Below are 25581 nucleotides of genomic sequence, written 5' to 3' on the forward strand. Positions count from 1 at the left end.
CAGTATCACGCTCCCATAGCTCCTCCCCACAGTATCATGCTCCCATAGCGCCTCCCCACAGTATCATGCTCCCATAGCGCCTCCCCACAGTATCATGCTCCCATAGCGCCTCCCCACAGTATCATGCTCCCATAGCTCCTCCCCACAGTATCATGCTCCCATAGTGCCTCTCCACAGTATCATGCCCCATAGCTGCCACCCCCATAAGAGTTTAATGCCCCATAGCTGCCGCCCCCATACAGTATAATGCCCAATAGCTGCTGCCCCCATACAGTATAATGCCCCATAGCTGCCGCCCCCATACAGTATAATGCCCCATAGCTGCCGCCCCCATACAGTATAATGCCCCATAGCTGCTGCCCCCATACAGTATAATGCTCCATAGCTGCCGCCCCATACAGTATAATACTCCATAGATGCTGCCCCCATACAGTATAATACTCTATAGCTGCCCCCATACAGTAGAATGCCCCATAGCTGCCCCCATACAGTAGAATGCCCCATAGCTGCCCCCATACAGTAGAATGCCCCAATGCTGCCCCTATACAGTAGAATGCCCTGTGTAAACAGGACAGCGATCAGCTGATGAACAATCAAACGCTGGTTCATCTGCCGATTGTATAGTTTTAGAAAACCAAAATATTATTGTTGTCGGGAGCACATCTTGGTGTGTAAACAGGGAGACGTGCTGCCGATGTGATACAAATGTATGGGGACGAGAAAATCAGAGTAAGGAGCGCTCGTCCCCATACAAAGCTCCTTGTGAAAGGAGCAAACGAGCGCCAATCAACGAGCCGTCTGGAGGACCTTTAGATTTATGGCACTGGCTGCTAATTAGTAGCTTCCAGCACCTTACATTTATGACAGATGTCACCAAGAGATTAAAGGGAAGCCGAGTGTGCATGAGAAACACACCAGGATCATCTTCAATGATGTCGGCTTCATCCCCTACCAAAAGTTTAAGAGTCACGAGAACGGAAAGTCAGTTTCAAAAAAGGCTCCTGGGGTTGGACCCCCTGCTGTCTGCACTTTTAAACTTCTGTCGGGAGAGGCAACTGCCGTCATTGGAGGTAACTTAATGGTGGGAGGGGGACAGACTTTTTTTTTTTTTAATCCAGCAGTTCGTCAGATTTCTGAATAGCAAGTGAGATCTCCCAGTGTGCAGTCAGGAGGCCGCCATACAAACCTTTCCGACACTCTGTATTTTTCATTGATGGATATTACTTTAAAAAACAGATTTCCCTTGGTGCGATCTAACTCCATACGCCAGTCCTCGTGTTTCTCAAACAACACTGTAGCATCCTTGGCACTTGTAGCTTAAATAGAAAGAAAATACGATCAATGATTGATGGGCCCAGCCCCATAAATAAAACGAGAAGCATCCATACTTGTACAAAAATATAACCTGAACTTAACGATTAAAAAAAAATAAATCTAAAAAATTATGAAGCAGCTCATAGGAGACTTCGCTTTGTCTCCAGGCTACTCTGCTCAAATCAAGCTGCCGCACAGCGACATCATCAGAATTTTCTCTAATGGAGTTTGTTCAGGCACAAGAGACACAATGTATGTCTCCTGTGCAGAAACCGATTTCTGTAGAAAATGCTTACGAAAAAAAAAAAAAAAAAAAATCTAGCTTCCCAGGTGAATTCTCACCTGTAATCATATGTGATGTCACTGCTGTCTCATGAAGATTTGGGTAACAAGATATCAGGCAGAATAGGCCTTGGCTGTTGTATAGCAACAATCCAGGAATGAACTGGGTGACAACCACAAATCTCCTTAGCCCTTTGTATTCTGTTAAATACACTCAAGGCTACTTCATGTAGAGGTGTCTATTGCCAACCAAACATCTCTGCCCCTCCCAGCAGTGGGCTGGAGTTAGAACACTGCCTATGGCATGCATACTGCTGCGCAGGGCACAGTCTGCAGCCTCTCCTGTGCCTTAGATCTAAATCTGTGGCTTCCCTGCATGCTGCTCGAAATAAGAAATGATCTATATACCTATAGTTTCTGATCGGTGTGATCTGACCACACCTCCCTATGTGATGTCTGGGCAAGGCACCATGGGATATGTAGTTACCAGAGCTACTTTCAGGTGAGATTACACAGAAGATGTGTTATTGGCCCCTTAAAAGCAAGTTAGGGGGTGACAAAGATGGAACATAGAAAAAAATTATTATAACGATGGTTAGGGGATGATTAGAAGGATTGCATATGTCTGCTGGAGTTTCTCCGTAATGAAAAAAAACCAAAAAACCATCAGGATAAGTTTGCCTAGATCTCAAATAACACGCGGTTTTAGAGCAGCAATCGCTTAAAGTGGACCACATTTTAATACTTTAAAAAAATATATATTTAGGCTTTCACTTAAATAACAATTCCCCAACATATTATTGTAATTGCTCCTGTTACCTGCAAGAACGACAGAATCTACTACAGGGATTAAATACCATGTGGTTTATCCGAGGAGCCATAAGACAACTACACGTTGCAGCTCCCTGCTTCTTGGCCTATGAGGAACATACAGGGAAACCACAGAGAATTGCAATGTTCCTGGGCAGCCATGCATTCACTTTGGCCTGCCCCCTCCCCCAGCTATTCCGCTAAGAATATTATGGGATTGTTATTTGAGCAGTTCTGTAATTTGGTAGGCAAAGTGGAGCATCATGTGGGAATTGCTGTATTATTTTGGAGTTAGCCCCTCTGTCCGGGACACTAAGTCATCACTGTGCATCAAGTATATTCATGGGAGCTCACCTATATAACAGGGAGCAGCGTCTGTGTATGAAAAGAGGAAAAGCCGCTTCAAACGTTTAGGACTAAGTGTGTGATGGATGATACCGTTCACGATCTGTAACATAAAACACAGATTCACTGACAGAAAGAAGAAATCTTGAAACCGGTGACAAATTTAACCACATAGCTTTTTAATGTTGGCTAAAGCAGTGCTGAGACGCACGCCGGTATTAATATATTATATAAAATGTGTCAGTCACCACAGCAGACATACTGAAAAGACAAGGACATTTAAATAATACCCTTATTCATACTAATTAGGGCTGGGTATTGTATGCACTATTTGCCCGGACGCTGGGCGACGCCGCCATTTACCCAGACGCTGGGCGCCGCCGCCATTTACCCAGATGCTGGGCGCCGCCGCCATTTACCCAGACGCTGGGCGCCGCCGCCATTTACCCAGACGCTGGGCGCCGCCGCCATTTACCCAGACGCTGGGCGCCGCCGCCATTTACCCAGACGCTGGGCGAAGCCGCCATTTATTTTGGCGCTGTAAGGCAATATTTATCTGGGACGCCGCGTGACACCACTACTCGTCTGGACGCCGCGTGACACCACTACTCGTCTGGACGCCGCGTGACACCACTACTCGTCTGGACGCCGCGTGACACCACTACTCGTCTGGACGCCGCGTGACACCACTACTCGTCTGGACGCCGCGTGACACCACTACTCGTCTGGACGCCGCGTGACACCACTACTCATACTAATTAGGGCTGGGTATTGTATGCACTATTTACCCGGACGCTGGGCGCCGCCGCCATTTACCCAGACGCTGGGCGCCGCCGCCATTTACCCAGACGCTGGGCGCCGCCGCCATTTACCCAGACGCTGGGCGCCGCCGCCATTTACCCAGACGCTGGGCGCCGCCGCCATTTACCCAGACGCTGGGCGCCGCCGCCATTTACCCAGACGCTGGGCGCCGCCGCCATTTACCCAGACGCTGGGCGCCGCCGCCATTTACCCAGACGCTGGGCGCCGCCGCCATTTACCCAGACGTTGGGCGAAGCCGCCATTTATTTTGGCGCTGTAAGCCAATATTTATCTGGGACGCCGCGTGACACCACTACTCGTCTGGACGCCGCGTGACACCACTACTCGTCTGGACGCCGCGTGACACCACTACTCGTCTGGACGCCGCGTGACACCACTACTCGTCTGGACGCCGCGTGACACCACTACTCGTCTGGACGCCGCGTGACACCACTACTCGTCTGGACGCCGCGTGACACCACTACTCGTCTGGACGCCGCGTGACACCACTACTCGTCTGGACGCCGCGTGACACCACTACTCGTCTGGACGCCGCGTGACACCACTACTCGTCTGGACGCCGCGTGACACCACTACTCGTCTGGACGCCGCGTGACACCACTACTCGTCTGGACGCCGCGTGACACCACTACTCGTCTGGACGCCGCGTGACACCACTACTCGTCTGGACGCCGCGTGACACCACTACTCGTCTGGACGCCGCGTGACACCACTACTCGTCTGGACGCCGCGTGACACCACTACTCGTCTGGACGCCGCGTGACACCACTACTCGTCTGGACGCCGCGTGACACCACTACTCGTCTGGACGCCGCGTGACACCACTACTCGTCTGGACGCCGCGTGACACCACTACTCGTCTGGACGCCGCGTGACACCACTACTCGTCTGGACGCCGCGTGACACCACTACTCGTCTGGACGCCGCGTGACACCACTACTCGTCTGGACGCCGCGTGACACCACTACTCGTCTGGACGCCGCGTGACACCACTACTCGTCTGGACGCCGCGTGACACCACTACTCGTCTGGACGCCGCGTGACACCACTACTCGTCTGGACGCCGCGTGACACCACTACTCGTCTGGACGCCGCGTGACACCACTACTCGTCTGGACGCCGCGTGACACCACTACTCGTCTGGACGCCGCGTGACACCACTACTCGTCTGGACGCCGCGTGACACCACTACTCGTCTGGACGCCGCGTGACACCACTACTCGTCTGGACGCCGCGTGACACCACTACTCGTCTGGACGCCGCGTGACACCACTACTCGTCTGGACGCCGCGTGACACCACTACTCGTCTGGACGCCGCGTGACACCACTACTCGTCTGGACGCCGCGTGACACCACTACTCGTCTGGACGCCGCGTGACACCACTACTCGTCTGGACGCCGCGTGACACCACTACTCGTCTGGACGCCGCGTGACACCACTACTCGTCTGGACGCCGCGTGACACCACTACTCGTCTGGACGCCGCGTGACACCACTACTCGTCTGGACGCCGCGTGACACCACTACTCGTCTGGACGCCGCGTGACACCACTACTCGTCTGGACGCCGCGTGACACCACTACTCGTCTGGACGCCGCGTGACACCACTACCCGTCTGGACGCCGCGTGACACCACTACCCGTCTAGACGCCGCGTGACACCACTACCCGTCTGGACGCCGCGTGACACCACTACCCGTCTGGACGCCGCGTGACACCACTACCCGTCTGGACGCCGCGTGACACCACTACCCGTCTGGACGCCGCGTGACACCACTACTCGTCTGGACGCCGCGTGACACCACTACTCGTCTGGACGCCGCGTGACACCACTACTCGTCTGGACGCCGCGTGACACCACTACTCGTCTGGACGCCGCGTGACACCACTACTCGTCTGGACGCCGCGTGACACCACTACTCGTCTGGACGCCGCGTGACACCACTACTCGTCTGGACGCCGCGTGACACCACTACTCGTCTGGACGCCGCGTGAAAGTCCATTTAAAGATAGTGGGCAAAGCCATAGAAATTACTCCTTTATGCTCCGGCCAGGATCATCATTGTATACAAGGTCATCTATGCCATCTTGTAACCAGTGGTTTTGGGCTTGGTAACACTTAGTGCTAAATGCAAAAACCCTGGCTCTGTGGTGTGGCCTGGGGAGAACCACAAAACTAGAAATTGTGGAAACCACCATGTATAAATACCCTGTTCACTTCATCCTCTTTAGCGTAGCTCAGACAGAAGTGAAACCCTCTGAAGTCTTTGCAGTAGATGACCAGCCTCTCGGGGCGTTTCTTCAGCGGTGCCCCTGATATGAGAACTTTCTTCTTGTCATCATACACTGGAAATCAAAAACAAAGACATGAAGAGGCTGAAACTACTCACACATCATACACACATATACACAAGAGCATACATATTAGGTATCAAAGAAAGTTGGGTGACAATGCCAGTGGAAGATGTAATGGCAGCCATATTGGTTGTCACCCAGCTTTCCCAGACAAACCAATCACTTTTTTTTGGCTCATATATAGGGCAATTGCACCTGAACGATTACAAGGTGTTATTTGTATCTGCTCTCTAGTATTAATAATTAATTTTGGTCACGCCACGGGAGCTCTAATCTTGTTTATTTTAGCCAGAAATTGAACAATAGAGAAATCCTGAGCCGTAATATCGTGACCTTGCAAAATAAACATTAGGGCAGCTCCCTAATTTTCCAGCGACACATTCCCTTTAAAACAGGGGTCTCAAGCACGCGGCCCGCATGCGGCCCCTGGGGCTGTCATCTGCGGCCCGCGGGACACAGAGCCGCTAGTATCGGCTCTGCTCCGAGACTCTGGAATTCCCTGACATCGCTGTCCACATATGAACAGCGATGTCTGGGGCTTCCCCAGAGCCGGAGTCCTGAGCAGAGCGCTGGTGTCGGCTCTGCTCCGGGACTCTGTGGAATTCCCTGACATCGCTGTCCACATATGAACAGCGATGTCTGGGGCTTCCCCAGAGCCGGAGTCCTGGGCAGAGCGCTAGTACAGGCTCTGCTCCGGGACTCTGTGGAATTCCCTGACATCGCTGCCTATATATGGACAGTGTGTCAGGGTCTTGCCCAGAGCGGAGCAGAGCGCTGGTGTCGGCTCTGCTCCTGGACTCTGTAGAATTCCCTGACATCGCTGTCCACATATGAATAGCGATGTATGGGGGTTCCCCAGAGCCTGAGTCCCGAGCAGAGCGCTGGTGTCGGCTCTGCTCCGGGACTCTGTGGAATTCCCTGACATCGCTGCCCATATATGGACAGTGTGTCAGGGTCTTCCCCAGAGCGGAGTCCCGGGCAGAGCGCTATTATCAGCTCTGCTCCGGGAGACTCTGGGGAAGCCTCTGACATCGCTGTCCATACATCGACAATGATGTCAGGGGCTTCCCCAGAGCAGGAGTCCCAGTGATGTCAGGAGCACAGATGGAGTCCCAGGAAGAGCCTACTAGCGCTCTGCCTGGGACTCCAGCTCTGGGCAAGCCCCTGACATCACTGGGGCAGCCTCTACAGCGGGCACTGGGGCAGCCTCCAGAGGGCACTGCGGCAGCCTCCACAGAGGGCACTGCGGCAGCCTCCACAGAGGGCACTGCGGCAGCCTCCACAGAGGGCACTGCGGCAGCCTCCACAGAGGGCACTGCGGCAGCCTCCACAGAGGGCACTGCGGCAGCCTCCACAGAGGGCACTGCGGCAGCCTCCACAGAGGGCACTGCGGCAGCCTCCACAGAGGGCACTGCGGCAGCCTCCACAGAGGGCACTGCGGCAGCCTCCACAGAGGGCACTGCGGCAGCCTCCACAGAGGGCACTGCGGCAGCCTCCACAGAGGGCACTGCGGCAGCCTCCACAGAGGGCACTGCGGCAGCATCCACAGAGGGCACTGCGGCAGCATCCACAGAGGGCACTGCGGCAGCATCCACAGAGGGCACTGCGGCAGCATCCACAGAGGGCACTGCGGCACTATCTAAAAAGGGGCTGCCCAATCTTGACATGTGTGCTAACTGAGCCGCCGGACTGCATTTAGCGACACAAACTGGACAGCTGGATTGTTGAAATAAGCACGTGGAGAAATATCTCAAATTTTAAACCTAGCTCTATTATTATAGTAATGTAGTATTATTATAGTAATATAGTGTTATAGTAGTTCAAATAACTAATTGATTAACAATAATTTTGTATTGTATCAAATTTGAAAGTAATGCGGCCCGTCAACTTCCCATTTTTTCTATATGTGGCCCACTTACCCGGCCGAGTTTGAGACCCCGGCTTTAAGGTTTCCCTTCACAGTCCCTTGTATAGGACATTAGGAAGCGGCATCGCATCACTCTCCTGCCATTGTTATGACGTCCCGATAATCGAGGCAGCGACCGCAGTTCCACTTTCAATCACACCCATGAGGAGGATACGGACATTTACATAATATATACACAGTAAGGGGCAAGTTCATTCCGCCATAGATTTTGCTGCCGATTTGCAGATTTACTCGCATTGGAATCTGTGATGAAAATCTGCAGCAGATCCACGATATTAGAAGATTACTGCAGATTTGAAAATCCACAGAATGCCCTAAAATCTGCAACAACTTTTTTTGCTTTGTGTGAATTGGGTTTTGAAAACCCCATTCACATGTATTATACTGTACACCAAAAATACCCAATGTCTGAACGTGGCCTAAAGGTACGCTGCTCCAAGACCCCAGTAGTCTAGCATTACTTCTTCTCCAGCAGACACCGAAAAACACAAGGATGGGCTTACGGGATAGGACAATCCAAAATCCTCTAGACTCGTAGCTTCTGTGTGTAGGTGTCCACTAGTCTAAAAGAATCAACAGTTTATCAACACAAGAGTCGCCTCGAGGCATGAATGAAATCTGTCGATGGATCCATTTTTATTTTTGAATGCCCTGAGAACTGGGAGGAACCCTCAAAACAATCTTGGTTAAAAATAATAAAAAAGAGGAAATAGAATAAAAACAGGAAGGCAAAAAATGAAAAAAAAAAACAAACAAAGTCTAGAATACCTGCATAGAGCTGGTCCACGCACTGCAAAGTGATGTCATTCTCACCCACAATTTTGTTTTTGAATTCTGGAGCCTACAAAATAAGGAGACAAATAAATCAAAGACCCTGGAGAACATAGAGGTTACATAGAAGAAGAAGCAGCTGACTGACTGACGGTGGGAAATAAGTGGCTGCCGGAATTGTGGCACCATTAATGTCATGGGGAGCTGTTAGTGGATCCTGAAAAACTGGAAGCTCCATGGACCGCTTTAGATATGCTATTGCAGCATTAGCCTAAAACAACATGTTTCTGGTCTGCACTGTAAATACGAGCGTAGCAAAAAATATACACTAGATTTATTTTATTTTTTTAATCAGAAAACATGAATTAAGCATGTACGTATTTGGTATTCCATTTTTTGTTAAAACCCGTATAATAAGGCCCACATACAATTTTTAGTGCTCAGTAAATGACAGAGAAAAATTTTTACATTTTCTGCATTCTGTTGAAAAAAAACCCCCCATCACTTAAATTCCAAAAATGTGGGACATTTGTGCACCATCTCCGTTCAACCCGGGAACCCCTTTGAGAACAAATACCCCTTTTATTACAAACGTGAACTCAGACCCTTTTTTAATTCCCAATTCACAGAATCGTCTCGCCAGAATTGGGACCGTTGGCAAGTATGTTATGACATCATTTTGCGGTATATCCTGATACAGACAAAACCTTACACAGCAAACACCAGAGGCATGCACCTCCAACTACAGGAAAGCAAATCACATTTTAAAGGCCATGTAAACCTTTGAAATTATTATTTATTTTTTAAATAAAAATGTGTATCAATGACTCCTGATTCAAGGAGTCTGAGAAAGCTGGGTGACCAGTCATTGTGGGTGCGACAATGTTACCGTTATTGGTTGTCACTTCATGCTGCGCCTGTTGCTAAACATAATAAATGTATTATTAACCCCTTAAGGACTGGGCCAATTTTGACAATTTCTTGATTTTTCCTCTTTGCATCCCGGCGCAAATGATATATTTTTTGTTCGCTGCAGCTGTATGAGACTTTGTTTTTTGCCGGACGAGTTGTACTGTTTTTAGGTGCCATATTTTGGTACATTTACTTTATCATTTAACTTCTATAAATTTTTATTTTGGCAAAAATGCAGAAAAAAAATAAGCAATCCCGCAGCAGTTTTCATTTTTGTACAGCATACACCGATCATCATAAACGATGCTATAAATTTATTGAGCAGGTTGTTACGGTCATGAGGATGCCAAATATGTGTATATTATTTTATGTTCTGGGACTTTTTAAACAAGTTTATTTATTGAAAAAAGTGTATTATTTTTTTTTTTAATCCCATAGGGGGATTTTACGTTTTTATTTAGACTTTAACTTAAAATATACTGCCATATATTTATATGGCAGTACATTAGCCTGTGTACTCATAGCTCTTAACAACAGGAAACATGGTCAGAGCGCTCTGGGTTTAATGGAAATGGACCCTGGGCTGATGCCCATATAAGGTATGTTCCTCGATTGTGTCACAGGGGTTTCCCCTGACTCTTGCCCTTTGAGTGCCGCATTTAGCTTTAGTTGCGGCAATCTAACGGCAGAGAGGTTTAGAGCAAGGCTGCGGCTGTGTATTACAGTGGTTGCCCCGTTCCTTATCGTACGGCACACTTGCTGTGCCCGTGCGATTAGCACGACAAGTATGCTCATCATGATGTGGCAACGTCCTGCCGCTCATGACTAGCATACACGTCATGTATCAGCCGTGAGTTAAGGCTAGGGCTAAACAGCGACACAGATTTGCCTGCCATATGCCGTACAATAGTGGCGTCAATATGAATCTTGGCAAGACCTATGGAAAAGAAAGTTGCAACTAACCTAGTGACATTCCTACAAGGTTGCTTACAGGGATGGGAACTGTGTACAGCAAAACAAAACTCACATTATCTTCTGACGCGTCCTCGGAGAGGAAGGTGATCTTGAAGTTTGTGCAGACTAGTCTTCCGCAGACTCCTCTCTGGGAACCTTCGTCCTGGGAGAGTTTAAATACATTGCTAGCTTCACAGAGGAGCATCTCACCTGCACAACAAGATGACAGCAACCTGTTATTACTGCTGATACCTATCATTACCCAAGTCACGCAATCCTACTCCCCACTATAATCGCCGGGCTGCAAACAATCCCCATCTATGTAGGGACACCAAATAAAGTAAGGACTTATTCATACGAACAGATTTCTCGTCCGTGTGCGGTCAGTTTCAACAATGGACAGCACACTAGCCCATACAAGAGTCTGAGCGACATGTTGTTATCTCTCTGTGGGTATTTTCAGGCATAATGGTGGTTAGAAGTGGTTAAAAGGAACGTATCACTAGCAGTGTCATAACTATAGAGGGTGCTGTTGCTGCCCCCAGGCCCTGGAGCCGGAGGGTGCCCAAAAAGTTCCCTCTGCCTTGTATAAGACCAGTATTATAAAAGATGTGTGATAGTCCAGTTATTGATTTTGCGCTGGAGGCCCAAGTATTATTAACGCCTTTCGTCACCAGAACAGGTTAATTTGTATTAGGATATCTTACAGATGCATTCTCCAGGACTTAAACATTGATGTCCAGTCCTTCTTATAGGCCATTCACGTTCAATCGTTGGGGTCTGACTCCATGGACTCTTGACAATGAGCGGCTACCTAGTACTCAGTCTTATTCAAGTGAATGGGCCTAAATCTGCAGTACCAGGCACAGCCACAATAGTATATATGGCGCTGTGCCTGTGACAAGGGCCTGGAGCACCACGTCCTCTTCATTCTGCTGATCAGCGGTGGTCCTGGGGGTACTGTACTGTTATTTAGTGACGGAGCGCTATATAATAAAAAAATGAAGCAGTCCGGAATGATTTTAGTCATAATTGTAGTGGGAAACAGATGTTTTAGAATAGTCACAGAGGAAACAATGTAATAAGAGGAGATCTTCAGCTCAGAGAGCAGGCACAGAAATAATACATGTTTGTTGCAAATCATTTCCTTCCATTTGATAAAAATTACATCACAGGAATGACTACAGCCGAGCACTTCCTCCTGAGGAAATAACCCCGGGAGCCGCGGACAATAGAATTACAGAGCAAGGAAGACATCAGGTAAAGATACATGTGAGGAACAACAAACTCCTTGCAATGAGACATCTATTCTGCATAGTTTGTATTGGATTTTTTTGGGTTGATCATGCGTGTGCATTCCCTAGAGATAAGCGGTGCCTCAGGTATCCAGCAGCCTCTGTATAGAGAACATGCATGGTTAGCCTGGCCAAATAGGGGATGTGATAACTGCTGCTCAAACAACGTTCAGCCAAGTCTCGGCGCCTTCGTGTTATAGCAGTTAATCCGTTCCTCTGTTATTCCTCCCGGAAATGAATGAATAAATTGACAACTGTGGCAAAATGTGCAACCTTTTGGGTCTATGTGCTCACACCATTCCCTGTCATAACCCCTTTCCTTAATAGACAATAGGGATTGTATAGAGCGTAATAAAAAGAATAAAAAATATCCTTTGGGAATCAAAAGGGGCCTAATCTAGAATTCGAGAGACAGGTCCACAAATATAGTCATGCTCCTGACATAGGGAAATTACAGACCTATTTGGGTTGTTTTAAAATCTCTCAAGTATAAAATTTTATTTTGGGTAATTACATGTTAGTCTGTAGAAAAGAAATATTTATATATTTTTTTTTAAATTTTTTTAAACCAAGACTGGGGGCGGACAAATTGGAGGCACATACTTTCTTCCTGTATCGAGTGTGCAGCAGGGAGTGTGCGCTTTATGGCAGATGCAATGAATCGTAGTCAAGGGACAGAGAAATGTCACAGATCATTACAGTCTCCGGGAAAAGATGAATAGGCCCTCCCGCAGGGAGTCTTATACTGTTGGGCTTCCTGCACACGTTGCATATTCACTGCAAATTTTCCGTCTGGATTTTCTGTTGCGGAAATTCTAACAGAAATCCTGCAGAAAATACACGTGGGCAAGAGGCCTAACTAGCCTGCCTTATCTAGGCCTCCAGCAGTAAAAATAGATTGGTCATCAACTCACCCCCCCTCTAATGATAATGAGATGACTCTGCTCATTCTATCCCAGTCTATACAGTAAAGTTGACAAGTAAGCTACAGAAAACAGGAAGTGTCAGCCTATTGCGCTCTAGTGGCCAGTGTAAAAACTGCAGTATTAAAAGATTTTACATATGGAAAAAAATAAAATCTAAAAAAAAAAAGTTTTAAATAAAAACCTGATTTAAATAGTATCTAGTTTTCGGATGATACTTTCCCTTTGAATAACATCAGAAGAAAAATAAATGTTACCTGGTAATAGCGGAACATCATCAACCTTCATTGCTTGTTCTGCCTTTTCTTTAACATCGATCTCCTGTTGCATGGAGAAAAAAAAAAGAAGAAAAAATCGACACGATTATGATTTTCATTCACTGATATTAAGAAAAGATCTTGAAAACGTTTGTTAGAATGATCCCCAACTTTCTACGATGAGTAACCTTGATTTCATGAAAATGGAAAACCCCTTTAAGGCTTTGTGCTCACTGTTTCAATGGGTTACAGTAAAGTTTCTACATTATAGCAGCTAGTGGCAGTTATCTTATGTCTCTTCCCCTACATAAAGAAGTCATGTGACAACTAAGCTCCACCCAAAGTGAAAAGGTTTTAAAACCGGATGATTGGAAATGTTGCACGCGATCGGTCATGAGGCCAAAAAAAAAAAAAAAAAATTTGAAGCTACGTGGTACGATAAGAATCCACCACCGATTGGATTTACGTCTCCCCCTGCGTTTTTCCCGTATTCTGTCGACTGCGGCTAAAAACCACAATGTGATCACAGTCAGTTCTGCTTAGGAAGTAAAAATAACACTATAAAAAGCAAGTGACAACTAATATGGTCCCCATCACAGCCCAATAGGGATCACCGGGGACATCCAATAAAGGGGGCTTCAACGCTTGCCACGCAGCTTTCCCAGAAACGGAGGTTACTAAGCTATAGCTGAATAGAAATTTGAATAAACTGACATAAGACAACTGATTATTTTTTTTGGGGTGGGGGGATTTCAACCCCATTGTGACATCCTGCCGTAAGCACGTAGCGACCAGCACTGTCAATGTATCGAACAGTGTTAGTGCAGGAGACCAGCTGTGATTGACAGTTGCCACTCTGCGGCAATGCCCAAGATCATAAATAACCGCGATCTTGGCCAATTTTGCATCCTCGACATTTAAGGAATTCAGACGTTTTCCTTTAAGGGAATATTCACACGAACGCATGTTATTCAATGGGGCCGTTCACACGGCCGTAGTTTCAAAGAACCTTGTGGAGGGTCCGTTGAAAAATAGAACATGTTTTCTTCCGTTTTCACGGATCCCTCAATAGACTCAAGTCTATGTGGATCTGTGAAAAACAAGACCCGCACGGGTGCAACTCGGACATGAAAAACGACAGTTTTTCATGTCTGGGTTTTCACTAGTTCGTGTGAATCTGGACCAAGATAAAAAAAATAAAAAAAATAAAAAAGTTAAATGCTTACTTATCTGTACTCCAAAATGATGCCTTTGAAAAAAACCAAATCATCCCGCAAAAACACAAAGATGAGCTATGACAGCGAAAAAATAAAAAAAAAGTTACGGCTAACAGTAAGGCCTTATTCACTCAGATGTGTCAGTTTTGCGCGCGCAAGAAACGCAGCATTTTGCGCGCGCAAAAGGTCCGTGTGTCATCAGCATACGGTGCGCGGCTGCTTGATTTTCGCGCAGCCGGCATCATGGGGACACTCTGGTTTTCTGTTTACAAACAGAAAAGCACGTGGTGTGTTTTCATTCATTTATTTTACTATTGTAGCGCGCATCACGCGCGAAACACGGGCAAGTATAGGACATGTCATGAGTTTCATGCAGCACACATCAGACTGTCAGTGATTTTCACGCAGCGTAACGGCCCCATTCACTAACATAGGTCCGTGCGACGCGCGTGAAAATCACACGCGTACCAGGGACGTATACCACATTCGTGTGAATAAGGCCTTAGAATGAAGGGGCCGCAACGCTAATTTAGCGCTGTGACCCCCTTTTACTGTTTTTCCGTGCACATTGGTGCCCGGGATTCAGGTAACTGCAGTGCGGCCTTATTTAAGGTGGCCGGGGCGCCACTGTGCAGTGGAGAACAGTGAATGGGTCACAGTGTTAAACCCCTGATCACTTATGGCATATCACTTTAGAAGATGGGAATCACCTTTTGAATTTTATTAGGACCCTAGACCAGACCCCTGTATTTACTAAGCGCTCCTGAGTTCCCTTAACATCCAGGCGCCGCACACAAGATCTTGATGCTGCTGCCCGATGTCAGGACCTTGTGAGCGGTGCCCCCTTGAGTTCCCAGGCTGTAGTTACGCCACTGGTAATCATCTATCTGAAGTATCCACTATGAAGCTGCTGCGATGGGGTCTCAGAAGATGCCGATCCTGTATTTGTATACAGATCCCACGTGCCTGGCATGCCACAAATAAGCATGAAATCTGCCCGATTTACTAATCTCTGGAAAAAAATTCTTGCTAGTAGCATTGCCCCATTGAAATGCACGAACGTCATTTTCGGAGTCCATGTGAAATATATTACAAATATCGCTGTGTGCATAAGGCCTAAGGCGGTTTTCAATATATTAGAGGGTATGTGCACAGTGCGGCAGGGTGGAAAGGTGAATGGTCCCAATCCATGACATTACCAGGTTGTGCCGGTTGCCAAGGACACAGATGCGGGAGAAGGTAGGTGACCACGTATGTAAGAGCGAGCATTAGGTCTGCAGAACCCATAACAATCTAATGTCTACATGGACGGCCATTGATTATAATGTGCCATCTATGCGGCCACCCAGATCACTGTATAATCCTTGGGGGATCTGGGACCCCCACTAACCCCATGCAGGGACCTGCAACATCGCTCCATCCTGCACAGAAGCTAGAAGGGAGCTGAGGATTGGCAGGCATCTGCCTGTTGTTGGCATATCCCAGCAGAATACCATCACTTTCTCTTCCTTCTGAATCCACTCCTGGCTTTGGCTCAAAAGATTGTATCAAAAACTGCATGTGTGATTTCATACTAAGGTCTTGTTCACACCGGGCAGATTTTGCATGAATTTTGAAACCAAAACCATAATTTCAAGCATGAGAGGAGACACTTTAAGGCCTTCCTTTAAATATTTAAATTTAATATTTCCATTCCCGTTTTTGGTTAAAAAAAATAAAAATACACGCAAAATCTTCAGCAAATCTGCACTGTGTGATGAAGGACAAAGTCTACAGGAGAAGTTACACTTACTAAAAAAGATGTAAGCCGCTCCTTTAGGGCCAGTTCACATGGAGTTTTTTACGCGTTTGACGCAGAAAACGCGACGGAAAACGCACTAAAAAATGGCCGAAAATGCCTCCCATTGATTTCAATGGGAGGCGGAGGCTTTTTTTTTCCGCGAGCGGAAAAACCGGCTCGTGGGAAAAAGAAGGGACGTGCCCTATCTTCGGGCGTTTACGCTTCTGGCCTCCCATTGACATCACTGGGAGGCAGAAGAAGTGTGTTTCGCAGCGCTTTTTGCCCGCGGCGCTCAGTGGCCGCGGGCGAAAAACACCCCGAAAATCGGCGTGCAGGCAGAGCAAAATCTGCCTCAAAATTCCAAACTGAATTTTGAGGCAGATTTTCCTCCTGCAAAAAACTCTGTGTGAACCCAGCCTTATAGCTCAACCTGTAACTTTTCTGAACCATTAACCATTTTATGACCGGGGGGTTGTGTAAGGCCTTTTTGCTCAGAGCAAAATTTCACCTTTGGAATGCTGCATTATAAGATGGCGGAGGGGGGGGGGGGGGGGCCTATTTTCTTTACTTTTGGCTATGTTCACATCACTTTTTTGCCTACGTCTAATGTATACGTTAACCCCTTAGTGACCAGCCTATTTTAGGCCTTAATGACCAAGCCATTTTTTACGTTTTTCCATCGTCGCATTCCAAGAGCTCTCACTTTTTGTATTTTTGTGTAGACTTGTTTTTTGCAGGACAAGTTGTATTTTCTTTAATAGCACCATTTTGGGGTACATAGAATTTATTGATTAACTTTTTTTTGGGGGGGGGGGAATAGAAAAAAACAACAATTTTGCCACTTTTTTGTGTCCTAAACTTACGCCGTTTACCAGGTGACATAAATAACATAATAACTTTATTCAGCGGGTTGTTGCGATTGCAACGATACCAAATTCATATCGTTTTCTTATGTATTACTACTTTCACACAGTAAACACTTATTTCAAAATTATTTCTTTTTGTGTCTCCATATTTCAAGAGCCGTAACATTTTTATTTTTCCGCCGATAGAGTTGAAGGAGGGCTTTTTTTTGCGGGATGACTTTTTATTGGTACAATTTTGGAGTAGATGCAAATTTTTGATCACTTTTTTTTTAAAAAACTTTTTTTACTAGTCCTACTAGGGGACTTCACTATGCGATCATCCGATCGCTTTTATAATACTCTGCAATACTTTTTGTTTGCAGTGTATTACTGCCTGTCCGTGTAAAACCGGTAGGAATCTGCTAGGCCATGCCTCTTGCATGGACTAACAGGCATAACCAGTGGCAGACCTGGGGGCCTTTATTAGGCACCCCGGCTGCCATAGAAGACACCGACACCCTGCGATTTTATCGCCGGGTGCCGGTTGGGTGAGAGAGGTGAGCTCCCACTGGTAGCTGAGAACAGGGAGATTTAACGGCTCCCTGCTCTATTTATTTACTCCGATGCAACGCCGTAAAAAGGCTATTGCATAGGAATAAAGCCCGTTAGTGGCCGCCGTAAAAACACGGACGGTCACAAACAGGTTAAACGTAAGCTGTGACATATGCAGTGGCATCTGTCATCATAGACGGATACGTTTCAACCTGGGGTCATGAGCGTTCCTGACGTAACCGTTAAACTGATACCATTATAGTCTATGGGCGATGGATGCCACTGTTGTCCTAAACGCGTTCATTCAGTGGCCCGGCAGACAGCAAGAGTGTGTCATTTTGTCCTCCATGCTTGTAAACGTCAGTCTACTATGTCATTCCATCCTTTAAAGAGGCTCTGTCACCAGATTTTGCAGCCCCTATCTGCTTTTGCAGCAGATCGGCGCTGCAATGTAGATTACAGTAACGTTTTTATTTTTAAAAAACGAGCATTTTTGGCCAAGTTATGACCATTTTCGTATTTATGCAAATGAGGCTTGCAAAAGTACAACTGGGCGTGTTGAAAAGTAAAAGTCCAACTGGGCGTGTATTATGTGCGTACATCGGGGCGTGTTTACTACTTTTACTAGCTGGGCGCTCTGATGAGAAGTATCATCCACTTCTCTTCAGAACACCCAGCTTCTGGCAGTGCAGCACTGTGACGTCACTCACAGGTCCTGCATCGTGTCGGACACATCGGCACCAGAGGCTACAGATGATTCTGCAGCAGCATCGGCGTTTGCAGGTAAGTCGATGTAGCTACTTACCTGCAAACGCCGATGCTGCTGCAGAATCATCTGTAGCCTCTGGTGCCGACACGATGCAGGACCTGTGAGTGACGTCACAGTGCTGCACTGCCAGAAGCTGGGCGTTCTGAAGAGAAGTGGATGATACTTCTCATCAGAGCGCCCAGCTAGTAAAAGTAGTAAACACGCCCCGATGTACGCACATAATACACGCCCAGTTGTACTTTTACTTTTCAACACGCCCAGTTGTACTTTTGCAAGCCTCATTTGCATAAATACGAAAATGGTCATAACTTGGCCAAAAATGCTCGTTTTTTAAAAATAAAAACGTTACTGTAATCTACATTGCAGCGCCGATCTGCTGCAATAGCAGATAGGGGTTGCAAAATCTGGTGACAGAGCCTCTTTAAGAAAAAAAGTATACTAAGCTATTCCATCCTGAGGAATCCCGCCCAAAAAATATATACCGGTAAAAGTTTTAAAAAAAATATAGGATGGGATGAGTAACTGATGCCACTGTATGGAATCCGTCACAGGGTAATGTTAGGAAGATCCCGACAACACTGACAATATATGGACAATGTCGTCAGTACCTTCCCAATGTCAGAAGAGCTGAGAAAGTGCCTGATATCCCTATCCATATATGGACAGTGATGTCAAGGGCTTCCCCAGGACCGTCATCCCCGGCCGGAGCGCTTCTGCCTAGGGACTCCAGCATTGTAGCTTCTAATATCACTGTTCATATATGGACAGTGACATCAGGAGCTTTCCCAGGCACATCGCTTCAGGTAGCGTGTTGCCCGGAGGGTCGGGCAACATATCCCACTGTATACCTCTACAGTGGGAGGTATACGTTGCGAGTTCTAACGACGCATACCTCAGACGGAAGAATATAACGCTATGTGAACAGGGCCTTAGAAGGTAGCACATTATCTGTGTGTTCCATGCTGTCCCCATTTAAAGATCACTGATAATAGTAAAATAATGATGACAACCCATTAGATCTCTGTTATCAGAGATCTGTAAAGCCAGACAAGCAGAGAAGACGCGGATCGCTTCTTCTCTGCACCCCTCCAAGCCCCCTCTGCACAGGAAATTCCTGCGATATTACAAACATCATGGGGGGACTCTTAACCGCCCCAATCGTGAAGCAGCGGCTTCTGCATTTGGGAACACAGCGTTCAATATATGTGTTCACGGTGTTTTTGAGAAAGGGAACTGATTATTTCAGTTCCCTGTTAGAATATGTTCACACATGCCGGATATGCTGCGTAAAAGCACACAACATATCTGCCCTGGGCGCCGTAGGGAATTCCAAAAACAAAACGCACCGAATTGTTTCATACATACGTAGCCATAGTGACGCGTCCCTCTGCCGTCCTGCAGGCCGTCCTCCTGGGACGACGTTACATCTCATGTGATTGGTTGCAGCAGTCACATGGGATGAAATGTCATCCCAGGAGGCTGTCCTGGACAAGGTAACATAGAATTCTGGGCAAGAATAAGATTTGGTTTTCCGAGTTGCGATTTTTGTGGCAGAATCGCGGCTTTTCAGCTGCAAAAATCGCAACATCTGCTATGTGTTGCGGGTTTTACCTCCCTATTGAATTCAATGGGGAAAACCTGCAGGAATCAGTCCATTAGCTTGGTAATTGACATGGCGCTGGCAGGAAAGGGTCAAGAAACTATTTCCTTGTAAAGGAAATGAATGGAATAGATTAGTTATCAGGGGTAATCGCCACATTTATACAATGCCACCTTTGCCCCCGACTCTAAATGCCCCTTGGATATTCCACAAAGTTGATCATTAGCTTAAATATGAATGATCATCAAGCATTGCTTTAAACGTTGCGGAAGCAAAGTCCATGGTGTATTAAGACGTTATAATAAAGTAGGTCAGTGGGTAGAAAGCGGCAAGTCAGACGAAATGCCACCAGTGTAACCACGCTGCTAAAAGCCAGGTCAGAAACGTAGAAACGTACACACACGCGCGCCAGATTATTGGAATTTTACAGATTTTTTTTTTACCCGCAAGCAACATATAACACCTCCATGAATGTATTATTCCAAAGGTTATTATTATTCACCCAGTGAACGGCCCTGCAAACTTCCCTTATTAAAGGGCACCGTACTATAACGCCCGCAGTTCAATAGTGACTCCCTTAAGTCACAAGTGTGTAAACGCCTGATGCCATACCAAATTTCAGAAACTTTCTCTACAAGGTATTCACACAAACAGCACCTCAAGGGTTATTTTCCATAGGATGGTCAAATCATACAAGGCCGTCAAGATAACCTAGTAATGTGAATTGTACCATTCATACAGCACGGTCTGTGGTAGTTTAGATGGGGCAGTGTGGTTTTCATAATGTGGTGTACTGTTGCTTTAAATTAGAGGAAACGGCAATCTCAGGGAAATCCAGCCAAATATACACACCAAGTAGTGTACGGAATACGGCTGACAGAAAAAGAATAAAAGCGCCACAAGAGGCGAGTATAGGTTTTTTTTGTTTCAAACTTTGAAAAGAATAGAATTTTTTTTTTTATTTACCAGAACATGCGGAATTTGCTGAAACAATGCAGCGGAACTGCAGCAAGTTGCCATTTGTTGTGGAATTTATATTTCAATGGGGAATATCTGTAACACAACGGACATGCTGCCGATTAAATAAAATGGTTTTCTCTGCGTTTTTTCCCCCGCAGCGCGCGGATGAGATTTCTTCACATCTCTTTGCGGTTACTGTAATATGCTGCGGACAAATCCGGACAGAAAATCCACAGCGCGCTCGCTACGTGTGAACATGCTCAGAAGAAAGGCAGCAAGAGAACTGGTTACAAGCGTTCTCCCTACATCACCGAGGAAGCGGCTGTACCCATGCCCATCCAAGCGACCAGTACCAGCCCCCCTCCCTAACCACACCCGTCTCCTCATACCAGTCAAACAGGTCTTACCGGGGCAGCAACTCCGGAGAAAGTTTCACAACTCAACACAAAACTTCTGCAGATTTCCAAAAATACTAAATAAACAAAGTCCTGGATTCAGTTACATACACTATATGGACAAAAGTATAGGGACACCTCCGCATTCCACCTGCAGGAGATTTTATCACATCCCATTCTAAATCCACGGCCATTAATATGGAGTTGGTTCCCCCTTTGCAGTATAATAGTTTCCACTCTTCTGGGGGTTTTCTACAGGATTTTGGGGTGTCTGTGGGAAGTTTTGCCCATTCATCCAGAAGAACATTTGTGAGGTCAGACACTGTGAGCCAGACCCCCTCCCCCAACATCAATCTCCTTTATAGTTGATCACAGAGGTGTTGGATGGGGTTGAGGTCAGGGCTCCGTGCGGCCAGTCAAGTTCTTCCAAACCAAACTCCCCCGACCATGTATTTATGGACCTTGTGCACTGGGGCGCAGTCATGAGGAACAGAAAAGAGCTGAACCCCAAACTGTACCCACAAAGTCGGAAGCTACAATTGTCCAAAATGTCTGAAGCATTAAGATTTCCCTTCACTGGAACTAAGGGGCCGACCCCTGAAAAACACCCCCAAAGTGTTATCCCTCCTCCACCAAACATTACAGTGGGCACAATGCAGTCAGGCAGGGAACGTTCTCCTGGCATTCACCAAACCCAGACTCCTCCATCAGACTGGCAGATAGAGAAGCGCGATTCATCACTCCACAGAACACGTTTCCTCTTCTCCAGAAACCAGTGCTTTACACCACTCCATCCGATGCTTGGCATTGTGCTTGGCGATGTAAGGCTGGCATGCAGCTGCTTGGCCATGGAAAAAAAGGCATTGAAAAATGCTCCAAATCACAGTAAAAACCACTTGGTTTTTGGATTAGCTTCGAACAGCCTCTCAACCACGTGTGAATGGACCCTATGAAAGCTGGGAGACAAGCAATATGTCTGCCATCACAGCCCCCAGAGGGGGTTCTTTCCACCCAAAAGTGTAAATTACAAATCCTGGGCCCCCACCGACCATGTGCCATTTATAATCCTGGTGGGCTTTTATGGAGAAGAGGGGTCTTGGGTCATGTTTGTAGGTCCCGATGCGACTGCTTCCTCTGCAACCCATTTATCTACCCCCCCCCCTCCCCCACTTTTCTGTCAGAGGGTAGTTGATGGTTCACTGCAGATTTGCCGTTCAGGAGCCTGGGAAAGCTGGATTCTATTTATAAGTCAGCTTTCCCAGGAACTGATATAACAAAGACTTTTTCTAACCACTTTTAGATAATTTTGAATGTTTCCAGTCTCCGGGGCTCCTTGGCGGAGTCGGTGGTTTATGATAATAACAATGTATCACTTTGGTGAAGTTGTTTATGATCCCGATGCCACAATGTAACCGATCTAAATGTAACATCAACATCCAGGAGTCAAAGATATCTGCAAATGAAGAGCGGCGCCACAAGGTCACGAATAGATAAGCGTTATTAGAACTGCTCTGGAACGCCGAGCGTCATACGAGATTGGAAGCGGTTTGTATTGCTGTAATCTCTGCCACATTCTTCTATTTATAAGGACTTGGCTCCGCCCCCATCACTCTTCGATACGGCTCCGGTATTAGGCTTCCCAGACCTATATGTGAACTATCTCATGCCTGTGGGGCTGCCAGACCCCCGCTCTGACAGCTGGAGAGGTGGGATTCATCCTGAGATAAGCGGCACCAAAGGAGTCTCTGTCAGGCCAAGTATACTAAAATAGAACCAATAGAGCGCCCCCTGTAGCAAAATTACCATAAAAACAGCAGATTCTGGGGCTGACCTGTACTTTATATCTTTAGGCCCCAGTTTTGGAAGGTAAAAATACCCTGCCTATGTAGGAACCTAGTTTAGAAGAGGTTTCTGAAAATCAGACGGTTCCCCCAACTGGTAAAAATCTGAAAAACATAAAAAAAATAATAAAAGGGACTGCTGCTGTCCTGTCACTGCGGATCTCGGTCTGTACATCTCCGGGTAATCTCTGTGGCCAGCCTATTAGGGTATATGGATGATATAGAGGGGGTTTGCCTGCTTGGGACGAGCGTCCATGTATTAAAGTCTGAATGGCCACGGGAACGGTCAGTAAAATCAGCTATTTGCCAGGGCAATCAGGAGAACGCCCCTTAAGGGTAGGAACACACACAGCGTAAACACTGCGGATAAAAAAATGATATGCTTACCCAGAGTTCCCTGCTTCTTCTCCAGTCCGGCCTCCCTGGATGACGTTGCTGGTCACGTGACCACTGCAGCCAATTACAGGCTGCACCTTCACATGGCCTGCAACGTCATCCGAGGAGGCCGGACTACGCGCCGAGAAGCGGGAGGGGGGTAAGTATGAACCGGTTGGTTTTTTTTAACGCCACTTTGCAGCGGAAATTCCGCTGGACAAACGCACCACAATGTGGTGCCATTTTCCGGACGGCATTCCGGCTGGGCTCACAGAGTTTTTTGCAGTCGGAAATTCTGTCTCAAAATTTCGTTTGGGATTTTGAGGCAGATTTTGACCTTCCTGCACGGCGTTTGCCGCGATTTTAGCTTGCACCCATTGAGTGCTACGGGCAAAAAACTCAGTGAAATATGCTTTCTCTGCCTCCCATTGATGTCAATGGGAGGTCAGAGGCGTAACCGCGCGAAGATAGGGCATGCCCCTCCTTTCTCCCGCGAGGCGGTTTTACCGCTCGCGGGAGAAAACCGACCCCGCCTCCCATTGAAATCAATGGGAGGCATTTTCAGACGGTTTTTGATGAGTTTTGCGGAGCGGTTTCCGCGCTAAAAAACTCGTCAAAATACTTAAGGTTGACACCCAGCTCACCCAGGCTCCTGAACAAAAATAAAACCTGGCTACTTCCAGAGATACACCGCTGCATAACTGGCAGACATATTATTCGTCACCCAGCTTTCCCAGAATCACATATAAATACATTACTTGGCAAAGTAGAGTGAGAAGCAGAAAATGGGTGGAGTGTCAGGGGAGTGGTATAGTGGCACTGGTCAGCAATGTGAGGAATGGGGCATAGCAGTGTAGGATGGTATACAGAGTGGGTAGACTGGCACTGGTATTAGGCAGTGTGACTTATTGAAAGAAATAATAGCGACACTGATTAGAATGGTCAGGAAGTGGTGTGATGGGTGAGATGATGGGTATAGTGGTACAGGGCATCAGTCACTGAGTGGTGTGATGGGTAAGGAGAGGGTATAGTGGTACTGGGCATCAGACAGGAAGTGCTGTGACGCGTAAAGAGAGAGTATAGTGGTACTGCGGATCAGTCAGGAAGCTGTGTGATGGGTAAGGAGAGGGTATAGTGGTACTGCGGATCAGTCAGGAAGCTGTGTGATGGGTAAGGAGAGGGTATAGTGGTACTGCGGATCAGTCAGGAAGCTGTGTGATGGGTAAGGAGAGGGTATAGTGGTACTGCGGATCAGTCAGGAAGCTGTGTGATGGGTAAGGAGAGGGTATAGTGGTACTGCGGATCAGTCATGAAGCTGTGTGATGGGTAAGGAGAGGGTATAGTGGTACTGCGGATCAGTCAGGAAGCTGTGTGATGGGTAAGGAGAGGGTATAGTGGTACTGCGGATCAGTCAGGAAGCTGTGTGATGGGTAAGGAGAGGGTATAGTGGTACTGCGGATCAGTCATGAAGCTGTGTGATGGGTAAGGAGAGGGTATAGTGGTACTGCGGATCAGTCATGAAGCTGTGTGATGGGTAAGGAGAGGGTATAGTGGTACTGCGGATCAGTCAGGAAGCTGTGTGATGGGTAAGGAGAGGGTATAGTGGTACTGCGGATCAGTCAGGAAGCTGTGTGATGGGTAAGGAGAGGGTATAGTGGTACTGCGGATCAGTCAGGAAGCTGTGTGATGGGTAAGGAGAGGGTATAGTGGTACTGCGGATCAGTCAGGAAGCTGTGTGATGGGTAAGGAGAGGGTATAGTGGTACTGCGGATCAGTCAGGAAGCTGTGTGATGGGTAAGGAGAGGGTATAGTGGTACTGCGGATCAGTCATGAAGCTGTGTGATGGGTAAGGAGAGGGTATAGTGGTACTGCGGATCAGTCATGAAGCTGTGTGATGGGTAAGGAGAGGGTATAGTGGTACTGCGGATCAGTCAGGAAGCTGTGTGATGGGTAAGGAGAGGGTATAGTGGTACTGGGCATCAGACAGGAAGTGCTGTGACGCGTAAAGAGAGAGTATAGTGGTACTGCGGATCAGTCAGGAAGCTGTGTGATGGGTAAGGAGAGGGTATAGTGGTACTGCGGATCAGTCAGGAAGCTGTGTGATGGGTAAGGAGAGGGTATAGTGGTACTGCGGATCAGTCATGAAGCTGTGTGATGGGTAAGGAGAGGGTATAGTGGTACTGCGGATCAGTCATGAAGCTGTGTGATGGGTAAGGAGAGGGTATAGTGGTACTGCGGATCAGTCAGGAAGCTGTGTGATGGGTAAGGAGAGGGTATAGT

The 25581-nt window shown here is 47.2% G+C and overlaps 1 protein-coding gene across 1 annotated transcript in view; it reads right to left on the bottom strand.

The window, feature by feature from the left end:
* The window catches only part of MTMR12 (myotubularin related protein 12), a 45400-nt gene that overhangs the window by 18287 nt on the left and 1532 nt on the right, over positions 1–25581 (bottom strand). Inside the window, exons 2-7 of the mRNA XM_075841583.1 lie at positions 12968–13031; positions 10566–10702; positions 8624–8696; positions 5783–5919; positions 2761–2854; positions 1187–1316 (exon numbers count right to left, since the gene is read on the bottom strand). Of these exons, the coding sequence (XP_075697698.1) occupies positions 1187–1316; positions 2761–2854; positions 5783–5919; positions 8624–8696; positions 10566–10702; positions 12968–13031 (635 nt within the window). The remainder of the gene's footprint in view (positions 1–1186; positions 1317–2760; positions 2855–5782; positions 5920–8623; positions 8697–10565; positions 10703–12967; positions 13032–25581) is intronic.

This window comes from Rhinoderma darwinii, chromosome 1 (genome assembly GCF_050947455.1).
Source record: "Rhinoderma darwinii isolate aRhiDar2 chromosome 1, aRhiDar2.hap1, whole genome shotgun sequence".
In the NCBI taxonomy this organism is placed as follows: Eukaryota; Metazoa; Chordata; class Amphibia; order Anura; family Rhinodermatidae; genus Rhinoderma; species Rhinoderma darwinii.